The 19,180-nt window shown below is 43.1% G+C and overlaps 1 protein-coding gene across 3 annotated transcripts in view; it reads left to right on the top strand.

Moving 5' to 3' along the window:
- gpbp1l1 (GC-rich promoter binding protein 1-like 1) overlaps positions 1-19,180 on the top strand; it is a 50,982-nt gene that overhangs the window by 21,043 nt on the left and 10,759 nt on the right. For 2 of the 3 annotated variants that reach the window (XM_052012127.1, XM_052012126.1), the window contains exons 4-7: positions 2,951-3,086; positions 6,875-7,167; positions 7,292-7,364; positions 11,485-11,672. In XM_052012127.1, the coding sequence (XP_051868087.1) occupies positions 2,951-3,086; positions 6,875-7,167; positions 7,292-7,364; positions 11,485-11,672 (690 nt within the window). The remainder of the gene's footprint in view (positions 1-2,950; positions 3,087-6,874; positions 7,168-7,291; positions 7,365-11,484; positions 11,673-19,180) is intronic. The other variant, XM_052012128.1, reaches the window with a different exon arrangement.

Raw genomic sequence — 19,180 nt, 5'->3', positions numbered from 1 at the left:
CTACTGCCCCCACCTCCCCAAATTCTACTGCCACCTAATTTATAGTAGCTAGTTAATCTGCCAACAGCACATCTTTGGCACATGGGAGGAAATCAGAATATCCAGGGAAAACCCATTCAGTCACATGGGAAACTTGCAAATTCCACACAAAGCACTTGAGTCAGAATCAAACCTGGGTTGGTGGACCTGTGAAGCAGAAGTATTAACCACTCTACTATCCATTTCTATCATGGTTTCATGACTTAAGGGTGTTTCAAAGCACTTCACAGGCAACACAGTACTTTGAAGTGTCAACACAGTTATAATGGTATTGGTTTATTATTGTCACTTGTACCGAGGTACAGTGAAAAGCTTGTCTTACAAACCAATCGTACAGGTCAATTCATTAGTGCATTGAGGTAGTACAGGTAAAAACAGTAACAGTACAGAGTAAAGTGTCACAGCTACAGAGAAAGTGCAGTGCAATAAGGTGCAAGGTCACAACAAGGTAGATTGTGAGGTCATAGTCCATCTCATTGTATAATCGAACTGTTCAATAGTCTTATCACAGTGGGGTAGAAGCTGTCCTTAAGTCTGGTGGTACGTGCCCTCAGGCTCCTGTATCTTCTACCCGATGGAAGAGGAGAGAAGAGAGAATGTCCCGGGTGGGTGGGTGGCAAAAATGAATCTGGGATCTGGGGTAACAGGGATCTGCCAACTTCAATGAGAAAATGATCTGCTAATATCTTTAAATAATGTTGATTTAGGGTTAAATGTTGACTTGGATACTGGGTGTGGAGCCCAACGGTTCTTCAGAGTACCCATTGGACTTTATAATATTTCCTTAAGGTAATTAACGTTTGTTTCAGCATCTCATCTCAAAAACAGAACAACACAATCTGGCGGTGAACCTGACTGTGCATCGAGAATCCATACTGAAATCTAATTTGGTGGTATTTAAAACTACAGCTTTACGAGATTTTGAGCTCTGGGTAACAATCATTAATGTCACCCTATTGCTCGGAGCCCAAGCTGTGAACAAGGCTTGTTCCTGGGTGTTATGTGCCCCTGATCTCAAGTTGATGAGTTTTTCTTCTTGCCTCCTTGGTTTATATTTATCATGCATCAAGCAGCTTGATTTCCTAATTTTGTTTTTGAGTTCAAAAATAATAACTTTTTATTGATTTTTAAAGCAATTACATTGTGTAATTGGAGAAGTATACATTTAAAATTTCAACTTGCAGACTCCCTGATATTTTGAGTAGTTTTTAAAAACAAAATCCCATTTGTTTTTTGATTGTAACAGAAGCAAATTTACTCATTCCCACTGCTTCCTGACATGACCACTTGTTCGACAAGTCAGTGTAGAAATATTGCATTGTCATAGAATTACACAACACGGAAACAGGCCCTTCAACCCAACACGTCAATGCCAACCAAGATCCCCATCCAAGATAGCCCCATTTGCCTGTGTTTGGCCCATATCCCACTAATTCTTTCCTATCCGTGAACACGTCCGAATGCTTTTTAAATCATTCCTGTTTCTACCACTTCCTCTGGCAGCTCGTTGCATATACCCACTGCCCTCTGTGTGGAAAAAGTTGCCCCTCAGATCCTCTAAGTCTTTTCCCCTCACATCTTAAATCTATGTAGTCCTTCTTTAGATTCCCCTACCTTGGGAAAAAGACCTTGGCTATATCCCCTCATGATTTTATATACCTCTATAAGGTCACTCTTCAGCCTCCTATGATCCAGGGAAAAAAGCCCCAACCTATTCCAGTCTCTCAAGCTCTCCAGACCCAGTAACATCCTTGTGAATCTTTCCTGTATCCTTTTCAGCTTAATGACATCCATCCCATAGTTACACACAATACTCCCAAGTGAGGTCTCACCAACATCCCGTACAGCTATGACATGACATCCCAACTCTTGTGTTCAGTGCTCTGACCGATGAAGGCCAAACACCTTCACAGCTCTCTCTACTTGTGGTGTACAATTTAACAATTATATTGTTGTTGATACCACAAGCAAATTTCATGTGCATCCCAGGAATTGTCTTTTGCCACACTTGAAGGAGGGAAGCTGTTTTAGCTGTTATTCTGTGATGATCTCTGGTGATGCACCCTATGAGAAAAGAAAAGTGAACCCATCCCAAGCAACTCAACGTAACTGGAATTTCAATAATGTTTAACTAAGAAAGAATTTATTAAGGGGTGGGGGGGTGGCAGCATGACCCAAGGGAATATAATGTTTCAGTCCTATCTGTTGAACCACAGAATTTAGATTATCCTTAACAGTTCTGAATTTGCACATTTAGTGTGGAATCAATTTACTCACTATACTGAACGCTATAAATATATGAACTAGATCGTAAATTTCATGAATTCAAGCTTTACAAGAACCAGGTCATGATACAGTGATCTTTGCTATTAAAACAGTTGATACAGTACTTAAAACTAGATTGATATTGCTTAAACGTATATTAAACACGAGTAAAACACAGGAAAATAGGATTTAGCTACTTCGCGCCTCAGCCTGCCCATGGTGGCCCCAACTCCTCCTCTGATACCAGATCCCCATAACCCTCTATCCTCTCATCTTTTAAAAATATCTACTCCACTTTAAATATTTCTCATGAGCAGGCCTTCACAACTCTCTGGGGCAGGGAATTCCAGAGATTCTATGAAAATAAATTGGTACGCGTACCTTGGTTTTAAATGACTGTCCCCTTGAAAATACTCTCCAGCAAGTGAAAATATCTTGATAGCTACCCCAGATCTCGCCAAGAATTTACTGCAGCAGGTTGCTTTTGTGGCCTAGCAGGGTATAGCTTGAATCTGGCAGCAAAATAAGGAATTTACTGACCTTTGTTTCCTTTATCACAACGTTTATAGTTAATAGCAGCATTGATGAAAATACTCATGTAGAAGGCACAATTAATTTCACTTTTTTGAATATCTTTTTCTTATAGTCCACTACTACCAATGAGAAACATGGTGATCATTTTGCCAGGGGTGATGGTCGATTTGGTGTGAGTCGTAGAAGGCACAACTCTTCAGATGGATTCTTTAGTAATGGTGTACTCCGAGCTGCTGGAGGTAGGAAAGGTACAATTTAATAATTACACAATTCCAATTGCCAGATGAAAAATCGAAAAATTTAGTTTGTTGTTATTGCAAAATACCTTCAAATAAATTAATAGTTTTTCTTCAGTTTTATCCATTTCTGGGTAAATATGTAGAAGCTTTGTTTTTATTTTGAAATGTGATTATATTTAATAAAATACCTGTTACTTGGAATGATTATTTTTCTTAATGTTTGGTCACAGTGGCTGATTATATCCAGAAATAGAACCTGTGGTTAAACTCAGCAAAGTCAACTGTCCTTCCATTGGTCTCTCACACTCCCCTGGCAACCACAACAGAGAGAGTTGCTTTCAGTGGAGAGATGTGTCCCAACACCATTGTACCTCAGAACGACCGTTGACAGGTCTCTAACCTTTTGCAACCATTTGTGGAAGATTGCAGTCAAAACTTCAACCAGAAACTTGCAGGTAGTGTTTGAGATGCTGACACAGGTGTACCATGGCCCTCCACTCTTGCACTTTAATCTGATCGAAGAGCTGCCAGAACTCATTGGCACATAGCAGAACTTAGCTATGCAGCCACTATTAGAACTGTAAACTCAAGAACAAAAGGTGGGTGTTGTTGCTCTACCTCCAGAATTTGATCTTTGAACACAGCCTCCCATCATATTCGGTGGTAGAAATTTCTTTTACAAGGGTTATTAAGGTACACAAAAACAGTCGTTACCTCCTCTTTCATGTTTTTGATGACTTTCTGTTCTGTCAGATGACCAGATAATTTTGTTTTCTAAGCCCAAGATTTTCTTCAGCTCAAACTGAGCTCGATGACTCCCACTGCTGCTGCTTATCTCTTTGCACATCTGTCAAGATACTGAGAGTTGTCATTCACTCCTACCTACCAATCCATCAGGATCTCTAACCTTCGCTTCAAGCCCCAGTACCCAGTTTCAACAAACTCTTTCTAATCCCACTGCCCTTGCCTTGTTAAATTCAACAGTGATGCACAGTGTAAGAAAATTAGGACTTGGAACATGGTTCAAAACAAGGAACTCATTCAAGACCAAAAGTCATTGCTGCCTTGGTTTCACCAAAATCGAAATATTTGGGCAGTTCTGAACAAAAATTAAATTGGAACTTGGTGATGTGGTCATTTAATATGTATATAGCAAATCAAACTTCCTTTTTGACTTTGGTAAACAGCATCAAACAGTGGATTGTCTAATCACATTCTACTTTCAATACAAATGTCATGGAGATGCCTTTTGAGTCTAGTTCCCTTTCTGAAAAGCTAGTACAGTGGCTCATAAACCTCTCATGGACCACTTTATATTCTCCCAATATTTTCTGATTTTGTTTGCATTTTTCAATACTGTTAAAACAACAAGAGTCTACTGAGGAGGTAGAACTTGGACATAAGCTTGTGATGTGAGCAATAAAGAGTAACAAGAGTTTATGACAGCCTCTGAGTGATGTAGTCCTACAACTTATCCAGAGCTATATTGACCAGTTATTTCAGAGGGGTTATACTACTTGCTTGGAGTAGACTGCTAATGAGTTTATTGCAAGGTTTTGGGATTCTTTCGTTGTTTAGAACTGGTTAGCATTTGCATTTGTAATGAAAAGATTTTTTTTAATGTAGTTAAATCTCTCTGTAATTTCATGTTTCTTGGGCTTAAACATAAGTACCTAGTTAATTGATAAAACGGAAGGATATCATGAACAGAATTAAAAGAGGAGGTTAAGACTATGTTTTCATGTGCTTTCAGTAACTATTCAAAAGAATATTGTATCATAGATGGAGCAACGTTACCTATTCTTTGATCTTTGAATCTATATTTGCTTTCAGCAGTTTAGAGTTCTCAAAACTATTCAGTCTCTTCATTGCCAATCCAGTGGGTGAATTGTTCAATTGTTGCATTTTTGTCAAGTAAATAATGAGCAATACTATGGTTAGCTGTTTTTACTGACTCTGGATTTAAAGCAGTATTTTCTTATGCAACAGTGCTCTGAAACTTACTGAGTTAGTCTACCTTCAGACCAGCAAATAACAATAATACTGTGGCTGATATTTCATTAAATTTCCCATTGTCATGAGGTATGAGATCCATGGAGAATTGGCTTTCCTACAAAAGGCTGAATACTCCCCTTCTACAACCACGGGGAATATTCAACCTGGAGGTCGGTGACTAGTGGTGTTCCACAGGGATCTGTTCTGGGGCCCCTGCTCTTCCTGGTTTTTATAAATGACTTGGGTGAAGAAGTGGAAGGGTGGGTTGGTAGGTATGCAGATGACACAAAGGTTGGTGAGTGTGCAGATGACACAAATGTTGGTGGTGCAGTAGATAGTGCAAAAGGTTGTCGTAGATTGCAAGAGGATATAGAGAGGATGCAGAACTGGGTGGAAAAGTGGCAGATGGAGTTCAGTCTGGAGAAGTGTGAAGTGACGCACTTTGGAAGATCGAACTCGAAGGCAGAGTACATGGTTAATGGCAGGATCCTTAACAGTGTGGAGGAACAGAGAGATCGTGGGGTCCAATGTAGATCCATCAAAGTTGCCGTGCAAGTTGATAGCGTGGTTAAGAAGGCGTATGATGTGCTGGCCTTCATTAGCCAGGGGATTGAGTTCAAGAGCCGAGAGATAATGTTGCAGCTCTATAAGACTCTGGTTCGACCACACTTGGAATATTGTGTTCAGTTTTGGTCACCACATTATAGGACAGATGTGGAAGCTGAGGAGATTTACAAGGATCCTGCCTGGTTTGGAGAACATGTCTTATGAGGAGAGGTTGAGAGTTTTAGGGCTTTTCTCTTTGGAGCGACAAAGGATGAGAGGTGACTTGATAGAGGTATGTAAGATTATGAGAGGCATAGACATTACTACCCCAGGGTGGTAATGGCCAATACTAAAGGTCACATGTTTAAGGTGCATGGAGGAAAGTTCAGGGGAGATGTCAGGGGTAGGTTTTTTTTACACAGAGTGGTGGGTGCCTGGAATGCACTGCCGGGGCTGGTAGGGGCTGATACAGAAGGGAAATATAAAAGACTTTTAGATAGGCACATGGAGGTAAGAAAAATGGAGAGTTATGTATCGAAGTGAAAGATTAGATTGATCATGGAGTAGGTGCTCATATAGGTTGGCACAACATCATGGGTCAAAGGGCCCATACTATGTTGTACTATTCTATGTCACTTGTCAGACTCAAAGGCAAACATCAAGTACTAAATAATTTGCAGAAACAAAGCATCAATGAAAGGATAACATGCAACATTGCAGAAATATGACAACATAGACGAAAGGTCAAGGCTGCCTTAATTTTACCAACATTTAATTAGTTGGTCAGTTGGAAACTAGAACTGACCAATTTGAGACTTGCTGTGCCACCTATTTGAAGTAGAGTCGAAATGAGTCACTTTTTTCTTGGAATTTCACAAACACATGTTTTTGTACTTCTGTTATTTTGTGTTTTTCAGAAATTTTGGTAGTCGGGAAGTTAACAATTTCTTATAATTAAAACATAATTTGTATAACTAATGCATGTGTTTTCTGTTGCTCGTTGGTTGCAACTTGAAACTGTTTTCAATTTGTGATGTTGACAAACATCTTTTCCATATGTGATGACTCTTATTCATTAAATCCATGTATATATTAATTATTCACAAGTTCACTAATATTTGGTTTGGGAAAATACAATCTGTAATTTTAAGAAATAACAAAACCAGCAAAATTCAAAATGGATGTTCATGCCATCAATGCATTTTCAGATTTGTTTAATGAAAAGACTAATATCTTGCAATTTGTTTAATTTTTAGATGGTTGCTATCAACCTTCATTGCTTCGTCATGATTCTGTCGATTCTGGGGTTTCTAAGAGTGTTCAAGTTAGCCTTGTTGGAAGTCAAGGTTGGAAGGAGAGTGCAGGTTGGCACAACGTAACTAGAGGTCATGATGTTGTCAATCAGCGTGGGGGTGGTGGTAGCCATAGGCACTATGGCAACTTCCACAACCGGAAGAGCTCAGGATTCCAGGACAAACCACCTGTTGAGGTCAAGGAAGAGAAAAAGGAGGAAAAGGATGAAAAACTTCAATTTGAAGAGGAAGACTTTGTAAGTATTTTTGTAACTTCTCTGCAAAAGCCTTTTTTGAAATTAAATGTACACTTGAAAAATGGGAATTCTGTTTAAAAATAGTAAGTTGATTAAAGGCCTTGGATGAACTTTCTTTAAACAGCCATCTCTGAATCCTGATGCTGAAAAACAGTTGAGCCAGAGCAGACCTGTGAGCACACCTGCAGGAGTATGGGGTAAGAAGACATCAGAAAATTGCATAAATCCATTGAACGTTGCAATGGCATCTCGGTTATCATTGGAATTCATGTAATTTTTTTAAAATATTAATGTTGCTTGCACTTCTTGCATGACTCAAGTGTGCTCTGAATTTGCTGCAGATTTTTTCAGACAAAAAAAATGTTAAACTCACTTAGTGCGCCTGACACTTGAGAGTCACATTTGGAAAAGATTATGGAGACAAAAGATGCAAAATTAACCTGGACTTAGTGGAGTTTAGAATGAGAGGTGATCTCATCAAACTGCAATGTCCTTCACCATACAGAACACCAAGTATTCATTTAGGTAGCTACTTCCTAAAAGGGGACATTGTTTAGCAGTGCAACCCTCTGCCCTTTCTTAAATTGCTGCCAGGAGCATCTCTCTCAAAGTAGTCAGGAACTTAACTTCTGATTGAAGTGATGCAATAGCTAACCAAATGTGGGAAGAATTCAGAATTAGATTTGTGCATCCTGTTGTGACCAATGTTAGTGGACAGGTCTGGTATTTGTAAAACTTTGATTTGAGCTGGGTGTTGATTTGTTTATCAGCCCTCAGTCAGCTCGCCCTTTTTAGTACTTCTATTATCAGAGCAGAGTGAACAGCTGATCAGATTGGAAAAGATCACGTACTATTGGGGCAAATTATGACAATCACCCTCCAGCCTCTGACTACACCTTCAGCCTCTCCTTTCTTCCCCTCCTCACCTGACTCCATCGCCCGCCCGCCCGCCCCCCCCCCCCTTATTCCCTTGTCTGCATTCACCTATCACCCACCTGCTTCTGTTTCCCAATTCCATCACTCACCCCTCCTTGGTTCACTTGTCACCTACTGGCCCCTGCCTCACCCTTCCCTCTCTCCTTTTTATACTGACTACCTACTCTCTCCACTCTGTCCTGATGCAAGATCTCAGCCTGAAACATTGACAATTCCTTTCCCACCCCAGATGCTGCTCAATTCGCTAAGTTCCTCCAGCAGTTTATTTTTTGCCTATGGTAATGACCTTCATGGGATGGGGAGGGAATCGTGGTGGTAAAAGTATATTACGTTGCTCAGAATAAAATTCTGTTTGGGATTTTATTGCTAATGAAAACTGTGTTCCATGAATGTTTCAGTGGTATTTTAACCTTTATAGAAAGACTATTTACTTAAACTAAAATGCTCTTTCAACTTAATGTAACATAAGGAAAACTATTTATCAATTGATTCTGAGGGACAGGATCTACCAGCATTTGGGTAAATAAGGACTGATTAGGGATAGTCAGCACGGTTTCGTGCATGGAAAATCATGTCTCTCAAATATGGTAGAACCATAGAACACTACAGTACAGAAAACAGGCCATTCAGCCCTTCTAGTCTGTGCCGGAACTTTATTCCGCTAGTCCCATTGACCTGCACCCAGTCCATAACCCTTCAGACCTCTCCCATCCATGTATCTATCCAATTTATTCTTAAAGCTTAAGAGTGAGCCTGCATTTACCACATCAAATGGCAGCTCGTTCCACACTCCCACCACTCTCTAAGTGAAGAAGTTCCCCCTAAATCTTTCCCCTTTCACCCTAAAGCCATGTCCTCTCGTACTTATCTCTCCTAATCTAGGTGGAAAGAGCCTACTCGCATTAACTCTGTCTATACCCCTCATAATTTTGTAAACCTCTATCAAATCTCCCCTCATTCTTCTGCGCTCCAAGGAATAAAGTTCTAACCTGTTCAATCATTCCCTGTAACTCAACTCTTGAAGACCCAGCAACATTCTAGTAAATCTTCTCTACACTCATTCAATCTTACTGATATCCTTCCTATAGTTAGGTGACCAGAACTGCGCACACTACTCCAAATTTGGCCTCGCCAATGTCTTATACAACCTCACCATAACATCCCAGCTCCTGTACTCTGATTTATGGATGCCAGAAGCCTTCTTTACAACCCTGTCTACCTGTAACGCCACTTTCAAGGAATTAGGTATCTGAACTCCCAGCTCCCTTTGTTCCTCTGCACTCCTCAGCGCCCTACCATTTACTGTGTATGTCCTACCTTGATTTGTCCTTCCAAAATGCAACACCTCACACTTGTCTGCATTAAATTCCATCTGCCATTTTCTGGCCCATTCTTCCAGTTGGTCCAGATCCCTCTGCAAGCTTTGAAAGTCTTCCTCACTGTCCACAACGCCTCCAATCTTAGTGTCATCAGCAAACTTGCTGATCCAATTTACCACATTATCATCTAGATCATTGATATAGACAACAAACAACAATGGACCCAGCACAGATCCCTGAGGCACACCACTACTCACAGGCCTCCAGTCTGAGAAACAATCATCCACTACCACTCTCTGTCTTCTCCCACACAGCCAATTTCGAATCCTAATCCTAACATTCGAAAAATGTTAGTTTTGTTTTGGAAGTAAACAAGAGGATTGATGAGAACAGGATGGTAGATGTTGTCTATATGGACTTTAGCAAGACCTTTAACAAGGTCCCATATGGAAGGTTAGATCACATGGAATCTAGAGGGATGCACAAGTGGTTCGATGGTAGGAAGCAGAGAGTGATGGTTGAAGGTTGTTTTTTGGACTAGAGGCCTGTGACTATTGGTGTGTCACAGGGATAGGTGCTGAGCCCATGGTTTTTCATCATTTGTATAAATTATTTGGATGAGAATGTACAAGGGATAGGGTTAGTAAGTTTGCAGATGACACTAAAATAGGTGGTATTGTAAACTGTGAAGAAGGTTATCAAAAATTACAAAGGGATCTTGATCAGCTGGATAAGTGGGCCAAGGAATGGCAAATGGCATTCAATCTAGATAAGTGTGAGGTGTTGCTCTTTAGGAAGTCAAATGAGGGGAGGACTTTCACAGTAAACAGTAGGGTCCTGGGGAGTGTTTTAGAACAGGAACCTTGGAGTACAAGTGCATAATTCACTGCAAGTGGTGCCACAGGTAGACAGGATGGTAAAGAAGGCATTTGGCATGCTGGCCTTCATCAGTCAGGGTACTGAGTATAGGAGGTGGGACATTATGTTGTAGTTGTACAAGATGTTGGTGAGGCTGCACCTGAGGTATTGTTGACATTTTTGGTTGCCCTATTATAAGGAAGGTGTCATTAAGCTGGAAGGAGTGCTAAGAAGTTTTATGGGGATGCTGGCTGGACTTGAGGGCCTGAGTTAAAGGGAGAGACTGAGACTTCATTCCTTGGAACGTAGGAGACTGGGGTGGGGGGGTGGGGTGTAACCTCACAGAGGTGTATAAAATCACAAGGGTGTAAATGGAGTGAATGTACAGTTTTTTTTCCCCCAGAGTAGGTGAATCTGAAACTGGAGGGCATAGGTTTAAGGTGAGAGGGAAAAGATTTAAAGGGGATCTGAGGAGCACATCTTCACACACAGAGTGGTGTGTGTATGGAACGAGCTGCCAGAGGAAGTGGTTGAGGCAGGTGTAATAACAACATTGAAAACACACTTGGTCAGGTACATGGATAGGAAAGGTTTAGAGGGATGGATGCCAAACACGGGCAAATGGGAATGTTGGTCGGCATGGATGACTTGGATAAAAGGGCCTGTATCTGCGCCGTTTTGCTCTATGATTTGATTTGATTTAAGTGTTCACTGATCCTGTTTGATAATGTAATTCATGTTGTGGGTGCTTATGAGAGAAGAGTCATCCAAAGTATTTGGAAAAACCACAATAAACAAAATATCTCAGGTTTTCTATTAATCACAGGCTCTATTTGAATCTAATTTGTGGATTTAAGAAGGTGTTGAAGGAATGATTATTTCCTTTGGATTTTCATCAACTATCTCAGAATTGTAGTCTTAATTTAGGTTTCAGAGGTGCGCGTGAATCTTGACCTTATTACCGCTGGTATGAGTGAAGTGCATTGAATAATGTTGCTTCAGGGACGTTTGCTGCCTGCACTTAAGTTTTGCTTAGAACACCACTGAGCACTTTCTGGAATCAATCACAGTTAACGTCCTTCTTTGAGGAAGCAGCAGATTTTGCACAAGCATAGAATTTTCATGTTTGTTTTCATGTTTGCAATCAAGGAAAATTTGAAAAGGTTAAATAATTTTACAAAACTTTTTATCCATATGAACCCAGAAAATCCTCCAAGTGCCAAGCAGCCGGTTTCCAAGATGCTGGTCATCAAAAAAGTTTTGAAAGAGGAACCAATATTCTCAACAAGCTTTTCTTCCTCAGGAAATCATCTTTCAAGCAGCAACAAAAACACTGCAAGCCCAAGTGTTTACAAAAATCTAATACCCAAGCCTACAGCCCCTCCCACAAAGGTAGGGCAGTGTACTTTTTTCTTAATTTTTTCTATGCAATGTTTTAAAAGCATGCTTAACTCTGAAATGAAGGTAATCATGAGGTTGAACAACATAATTGAGAAGTTAATTGAATAATGAATTATTCAGTTATTAATTGAATGAATAATTTCTTGTGAATTCTGAATTTGGTCTCATTTCATCCTGATATTTGAGTAACTTTAAGTGTTATTTGTCTCTTGAAAAATTGCACTTGGCATAATATCTTCAACTTATTGAACCCTATTCCAGAAGACTTTCACACATTCTGGGGAAAGAAAACTGCAATAATTGTTTATGGAGTGTAATCTGCAATAGCATAATTTATATTTTAGACAAATGCTTAATGTGACTGTAAATAAAATCTAATGCTCCAATAACAACTGAGAATGTTGGGTAACTAAAGGTGGAAAACTTCCTTGAACAATTGTTCGATTTCATTTTGGACAGAGGAGAGGTTCTAGCTTTTTACTTTGTAACACCTTGAACAATTCATTAGAAAGTGATACATTTGACATTGTTGTTTAAGAAGCCTGCAGTCATATTTACTGATTGTACCTCTATATTCTACTTGATCAAGTATGGTCTTCAATATCCACTTATTTTAACCCCATCTGGCATGTATAGATCTGATGGATAATTCTTCAATAATGTTGTGTAACTCTGGAAGTATTATAAGGTAATATGTAATCCTTGTGCCCCACACTATCTAACACTAACTAGTGTCACCATTGTTCCTTGTACTTCATACTAGAATGTAATATCCCCATCTTTCATAAATGAAAGGTTTGCCTGCTCATAAACACTCACATTTTTCTCAGAGTAATAGCAACACAAGATTTATTATCTTAAAATCAAACCGTAATTCTACATAGAGATTCATTTCCAATGATTTCTGGTTTGAAATAACTATCTGAAGATTGAGTGGAGCATAAGAATATAAGAAGTAGGAGATGGAGTACCCCACTCAGCCTCTTGAGCCAACTCTGCCATTCAACAAGCTCTTAGCTGATGAACTTCCTCACAATGTTTTCCAGCCCTTTCGAACACCCTCTTAGTCCTTTAATGTCCAGAAATCTATTGATCTGATTTGAATAACAGCAATGCCTGAGGCTCTCCAACATTTCAGGGTAGAAAAGATACATACCTTTTTGTGTTAAGAAATGTCAAATCATCTCAGTTGTAGATGTCCCAACCCTTAGTTCTGGACTCCTCAAACAAGGACTCATTCTCCTGCATCCACCCAGATGAGCTCTCTGAGAATTTTTTTTTAAAAAGTTCTTCCAACCTTGAGAATAGAGAAGGCTTTGTTTAATCATTGGATCAGTTGCCTTTGAACATTAAAGAATGGGATGCAATTTATTTGGAAAGTTGGATGTTGAGAGTTTGCTTCACCTGGCTGAAAAGCTGAGGACCCATGTTGCACAACTGACAGTTTGCACAGTATTTTCATCTGCTTTGTTTCATCAACTGTGCAAGACCTTGGTTCACATCTATTTATTGCTTGAGAAACAAAGGACTGTAGATGCTGGAATCTCGATGGAAAAACATGATGATCAGCAGAGTTCCTCCAGCAATAAACAATGTTTATTGCTCATTGGATCATTCATGTCAAGAAATTTTTCTCCTAATCAGAAGTACCATTGATAAAAGTTGTTGGCAATTCTCCTCACTTTGCCATAGATGGAAGGATTTAAAAGCACTGGAAATCGCAAAGGCACCTAGCCCAAGAATGCACAAGTGCAGGAAAAAATTATAAAGAAGTAGAGTGAAAAATTGATTGTGAAAATCAAAGTCTCAAAAGGTGTGGTTGAAAAAAAATGCTGCTTTAAAGGTTGAAATTATGTTTTATTTGTACAAGTATAGTTGTGGTTCCTAAGGAATTCAACTTGGAGAGAGCACAGCATTAAATATTCCAGTTTTGATGAAATTGCAAATGAAAAATGGGTGAACCTTAAATGATTGTCTCTGATCAGCAAAATGCCTTTAACAAATTACAAAATCTGTTCTGAAAGTAAGCTACAAAGTTTCTTCATTATTTGTCACATTTCAACTTTATACTGATGGAGATTTTGTGAAAGGTGTGATAAGTAAATATGAAAAATTAGGTCCCACTGAAGCTTAGAATTTAAGAAAAAAGATATGATAGAATTGTAGCGGCTGCTACCGCGATGCGAGCATAAAGACACGAGTCTGCAAGCTGTGGAACAAGACTGATTTATTTACCTGCCTTGTGCGGGCCTTTTAAGCCACGCGGTTCCCCTCTTCCGAAAACAGCGCCATCTTGGGCCCCGCTGCTCCAATGACGCACACTCTGACCGCTGAGCCGGTTTGCCTGCACGGACAATGAGTCGCCACACAACCCCCCCCCCCCCCAGAACCAGCGATACGGTCCCCAAAGTTCACGGGCTGTGCTAGCCGTTGCTTAGGTGGTCAGCCTCTGCGTCACGGTGTTGGGACCTTGACCGGTTGTTGTAGGTCTAAATGGGCCGGTTTGAGGTGGTCCATCGTGAAGACTTCTTCCTTGCCCCCAGTGTCCAAAATAAAGGTGGACCCATTATTTCTGACAACCTGGAACGGCCCCTCGTATGATTGTTGCAACTGTGCCCAGGGTGTGCCCCTGCAAACGAAAACGAACTTATAGTCTCATGGTTCCTTAGGCTCACAGGATGGGGACTGATCATGTCGCGAAGTGGGAATCGGTGCCAAGTTGCCGAGCCTCTCGCGCAGTCTTTCCAGGACTGCCGCAGGTTGTTCCTCTTGCCCCCTAAGGGCGGGTATGAACTCCCCTGGGACGACCAGGGGTGCACCGTACACGAGTTCAGCTGACTAAGCGTAGAGATCCTCCTTGGGGGCAGTGCATATGCCGAGCAGGACCCAAGGAAGTTTGTCGACCCAGTTAGGGCCTTCCAGGCAGGCCATCAGTGCTGATTTCAGATGGCGGTGGAAACATTCTACCAACCCGTTTGACTGAGGGTGGTAGGCCGTGGTGGTGTGCAGCTGCATTCCTAGCATGTTCGCTAATGCAGACCATAGGCTGAAGGTAAACTGGGCGCCTCTGTCTGAAGTGATGCGGGCCGGAACACCAAAGCGCGAGACCCAAGTTGTGAGCAGCGCCCGGGCGCAGGAATCGGTCATGGTGTCTGAGAGAGTGGTTGCCTCTGCCCACCTCGTGAACCGGTCCACCAAGGTAAGGAGGTACCCTGCTCCTCTTGAAACTGGCAGGGGACCAACAAGGTCAACGTGAATGTGGTCGAACCTTCTACGGGTAGGCTCGAACTGCTGTGGCGGGACCTTGGTGTGTCGTTGGATTTTTGATGTCTGGCAGTGTGGACAAATCTTGGCCCACTCACTGACCTGTTTGCGCAGGCTGTGCTAGACGAACTTGCTGGTGACTAGTCAGACAGTCAATCTGATGGACGGGTGCGCCAACCCGTGTACCGAGTCAAAAACACGTTTCCACCAGGCTGCAGAAACTATAAGGCAGGGCTAACTGGTTGCAACATCACACAGGAGGGTCCGCTGACCTGGGCCAACTACGAAATCTTGGAGCTGCAGGCCCAAGACTGCGGTTCTGTAGCTGGGCAGCTCGTTGTCGGCTTGCTGTGCGTCAGCCAGGGCCACGTAGTCTACACCCAGGGACAGGCTGTGGATGGTCGGTCTGGAGAGCGCGTCAGCAACGACATTGTCCTTTCCGGAGACATGTTGAATATCCGTTGTGAGCTTGGAAATGTAGGACAAATGTCGCTGCTGGCGGGCTGACCAGGTATCGGAGATCTTGGAGAAGGCGAAAGACAATGGCTTATGGTCAGTGAACGCAGTGAAAGGTCTGCCTTCTAAGAAGTACTGGAAATGCCGGATTGCCAGGTGCAGCGCTAGTAGTTCTCGATCAAAAGCGCTGTATTTGAGTTCGGGTGGTCTAAAGTGCCTGCTGAAAAACGCCAAGGGTTGCCGACGGCCTTTGATTAGTTGTTCCAGTACCCCAGCGATCGCGGTGTTGGATGCGTCCACCGTGAGGGCGGTTGGGACGTCTGTCCTGGGGTGTACCAGCATCGTGGCATCTGCTAGGGCTTGTTTGGCCTTAATGAAGGCAGCTGCGGCTTCGTCGTCCCAGGCAATGTCCTTGCCCTTGCCAGACATCAGCGAGAACAAAAGGCGCATGATACAGGCTGCTGCAGGGATGAAACAATGGTAAAAGTTGACCATCCCAACGAACTCCTGCAGGCCCTTGACTGTGTTGGGACGGGCAAAATGGCGGATAGCGTCTACCTTGGTGGGTAGGGGTGTTGCTCCCTCACTGGTGATTCTGTGGCCAAGGAAATCGATAGAGTCAAGTCCGAATTGGCACTTGGCCGGGTTGATAGTGAGGCTGAAATCACTGAAGCAGGAGTATGGTCGGCGGAGGTGGGAAAGATGTTCTTGGCAGTTACGGCTGGCGATGAGGATGTCATCTAAGTAAATGAACACCAAGTCCAGGTCGCAGCCTACCACATCCATCAGCCGCTGGAAGGTCTGCACGGTGTTCTTAAGGCCGAATGACATTCAAAGGAATTTGGAGAGGCCGAACGGAATGATGAGCGCAGTTTTGGGGACGTCAGGGTGGACCGGGACTTGGTGGTATCCCCGGACGAGGTCCACCTTGGAGAAGATGTGAGCCCCATGTAGGTTTGTCGCAAAGTCCTGGATATAAGGGACGGGGTAGCGGTCTGGGGTGGTGGCATCGTTCAGCCTGCGGTAGTCGCCGCAGGGCCTCCACCCGCCGGTGGCTTTGGGGACCATGTGCAAGGAGGAGGCCCAGGTGCTGCCTGATCTGCGAATGATCCCCAGCTCCTCCATGCGGTGGAACTCCTCCTTTGCCAGGCGGAGCTTGTCTGGAGGTAGTCGTCATGCTTGGGCGTGAAGGGGTGGCCCTGTCATAGTGATGTGGTGCTGCACCCCATGTTTGGACATCGAATTCGTGAACTGAGGTGCCAGGACCGATGGGAACTCGGCTAGGAGCTTGGTGAACTCATTGCCAGACAGGGAAACTGAGTCCAGGCGCAGGGCTGGTAGGCTGGCTTCTCCCAGAGAGTAAGTTTGGAAGGTTCTGGAGTGCACTAGCCGTTTCCCTCGCAGGTTGACTAACAGCCTGTGGGCCCGGAGGAAGTTGGCTCCCAGGAGTGGCTGGGCGACGGCGGCAAGGGTAAAGTTCCAAGTAAAACGGCTGTCATCGAATTGTAATTGGACTGTACGGGTACCGAAAGTCCATATCGTTGTGCCGTTTGCGGCTTTGAGGACGGGTCCCTGTTGCCTGCTAAGAGTGTCGCGGCCGGTTGGGGGTAAAACACTGACCTCTGCTCCAGTATCGACATGGAAACGACGCCCAGACTGCTTGTCCCAAATGAATAGGAGGCTGTGTTGGTGGCCAGCCACTGTAGCCATCAGCGGCAGCTGGCCCTGGCGTTTCCCTGAAACTTGCAGGGTGGGTGGCATCGGGCCTCTGCGCCCCACCTCTGATGGTAGAAACACAGCTGGTCATCAGTGTCGTCGTCTGTGATTCTCGGGTGTGGTCGCTTGGCTGCTGGGACTGGTTTAGGTAGGCGTTGGGCACGCAGTCTGGCGATTTGGCCGACAGACGAACTGCTCTTGCGTTTGGCTTTCCACAGGACATCTGCCTGGGCAGCTACCTCACGTGGGTTGCTGAAGTCAGCATCGGCCAACAGCAGGTGAATGTCGTCGGGCAGCTGTTCGAGGAAGGCCTGCTCGAACATCAAGCAGGGCTTGTGTCCCTCAGCCAAGGCCAGTGTCTCATTCATCAGGGCCGATGGCGATCTGTCCCCCAGGCCGTCGGGATGAAGCAGGCGGGTGGCGCGTTCACGACGGGAGAGGCTGAAGGTCCGAATGAGAAGGGCCTTGAAAGCTGGGTACTTGCCTTCCTCCAGAGGAGACTGGATGAAGTCTCTGACCTGGGCGGTTGTCTCCTGATCCAGGGAACTGACCATGTGGTAGTATCATGTGGAGTCTGAGGTGATCTGTCGAAGTTGGAACTGGGCTTTGGCCTGGTCAAACCACACGCAGGGCCAAAGCGTCCAAAAGGTGGGCAGCTTGAGTGCCACTGCGTTGGCTGCTGCATTGTCATTCATTGTGTGGGTCCAAAATCCGTTTGGACCGTCAGGGTCACCAATGTAGCGGCTGCTACCACGATGCGAGAATAAAGACACTAGTCTGCAAGCTGTGGAACAAGACTGATTTATTTACCCGCCTTGCGCGGGCCTTTTAATCCACGCGGTTCCCCTCTTCCAAAAACAGAAATGACGTATGTGCTACGTCATCGAAATCTTTTTGTGCGAACAGGTTCTCCCCTGTTGCTCGGGGAAGACTAAGGCCCAGTGCCATCTTTGGCCCCGCCATTCTGACGACGCGCGCCCCAACCGCCGAGCCGGTTCGCCTGCGCTGACGATGAGTTGCCACAGAATCATATTATTGTACACTTCATTGTTGGATTTTGGAAATATTTTATACTGGTGAAAGGTGTAGCCAGGAGATGTGCATTACCTTGAGTGGATAACACTGCTGACTGCTCGAATGCATCTTCTATGGCAGTATTTTTGAGTGGGCTGCTAAGTATGGACAGAATTTTTAAAAAAAGGCAGATATTATTGGCAAAATTCAGTATTGTCTGCAACGTGCTATCATGACCTTTGGTCTTGTAAGGAAAAGTTTGAAAATCAGTACCTTGGTCTTGAAGATTCCTTGAAGAAGTGTAGCTTCCTCCAGAAATACTTAGCATCCAGCCCTCAGCTTTACACCAGGTGGGACTTGTATTTGAAGAGCAACCCTATTCATTTGAATGCAGTTGCTGAATTTGTGGGGGAAAGAAATGTGCTTTATTTATCTTAATGCTTTTAGTTATTTGTTGGTGTTTTAAACATTACAAATAATATTTTGTTTTTTTTATCAATTAGAATAGTTTCCAAATATTTCTAAAGCTTTAATAACTGGTGAACTATCAAAGCCTTAGAAATATTTGGCTTCTAAGGCTTGGAATCCTAAAACTGACTTGCTGCTTGAAGTTTACTCCACCTTGCTGGATGCCTGTTGAGTACAGAAGATAAGCTTGTTTTTGACCATCAGCAAGTGGAGATAGCAGTGAATTTGGCCAGTGGGCTGAGCACAAGAACGCCATGCCCAGTATTTTCTTTGTGATTGTGTAACTTTTATTGATGGCGCCTTTTCAAGTCCCTTGACGTGTTAGTCTCTTGTGCTAGATTCTACAGCATGACTTGATTTAGCTTGAAATCTTAAGATGAATCAATATGCAGGTATAAATACTAAATGAACTTTGGCTGTTTTACTCATATTCCAGAGCTAATAAATATCCCAATATATATTTGTGGTTTTTCACTTTATCATTTACTGTAGCCCTTTGCATTATCTATTTTTACTTCAGCAAAGCTGTTTATGTGCTGTTATTCATACTGTTCAACAATGTTTATTCTTGGTTGTATAAT

Source organism: Pristis pectinata, chromosome 3 (assembly GCF_009764475.1).
Source record: "Pristis pectinata isolate sPriPec2 chromosome 3, sPriPec2.1.pri, whole genome shotgun sequence".
NCBI lineage: Eukaryota > Metazoa > Chordata > Chondrichthyes > Rhinopristiformes > Pristidae > Pristis > Pristis pectinata.
Note: the sequence above shows the minus strand (reverse complement) of the source record. Positions and strands in the feature narration are given on the sequence as shown.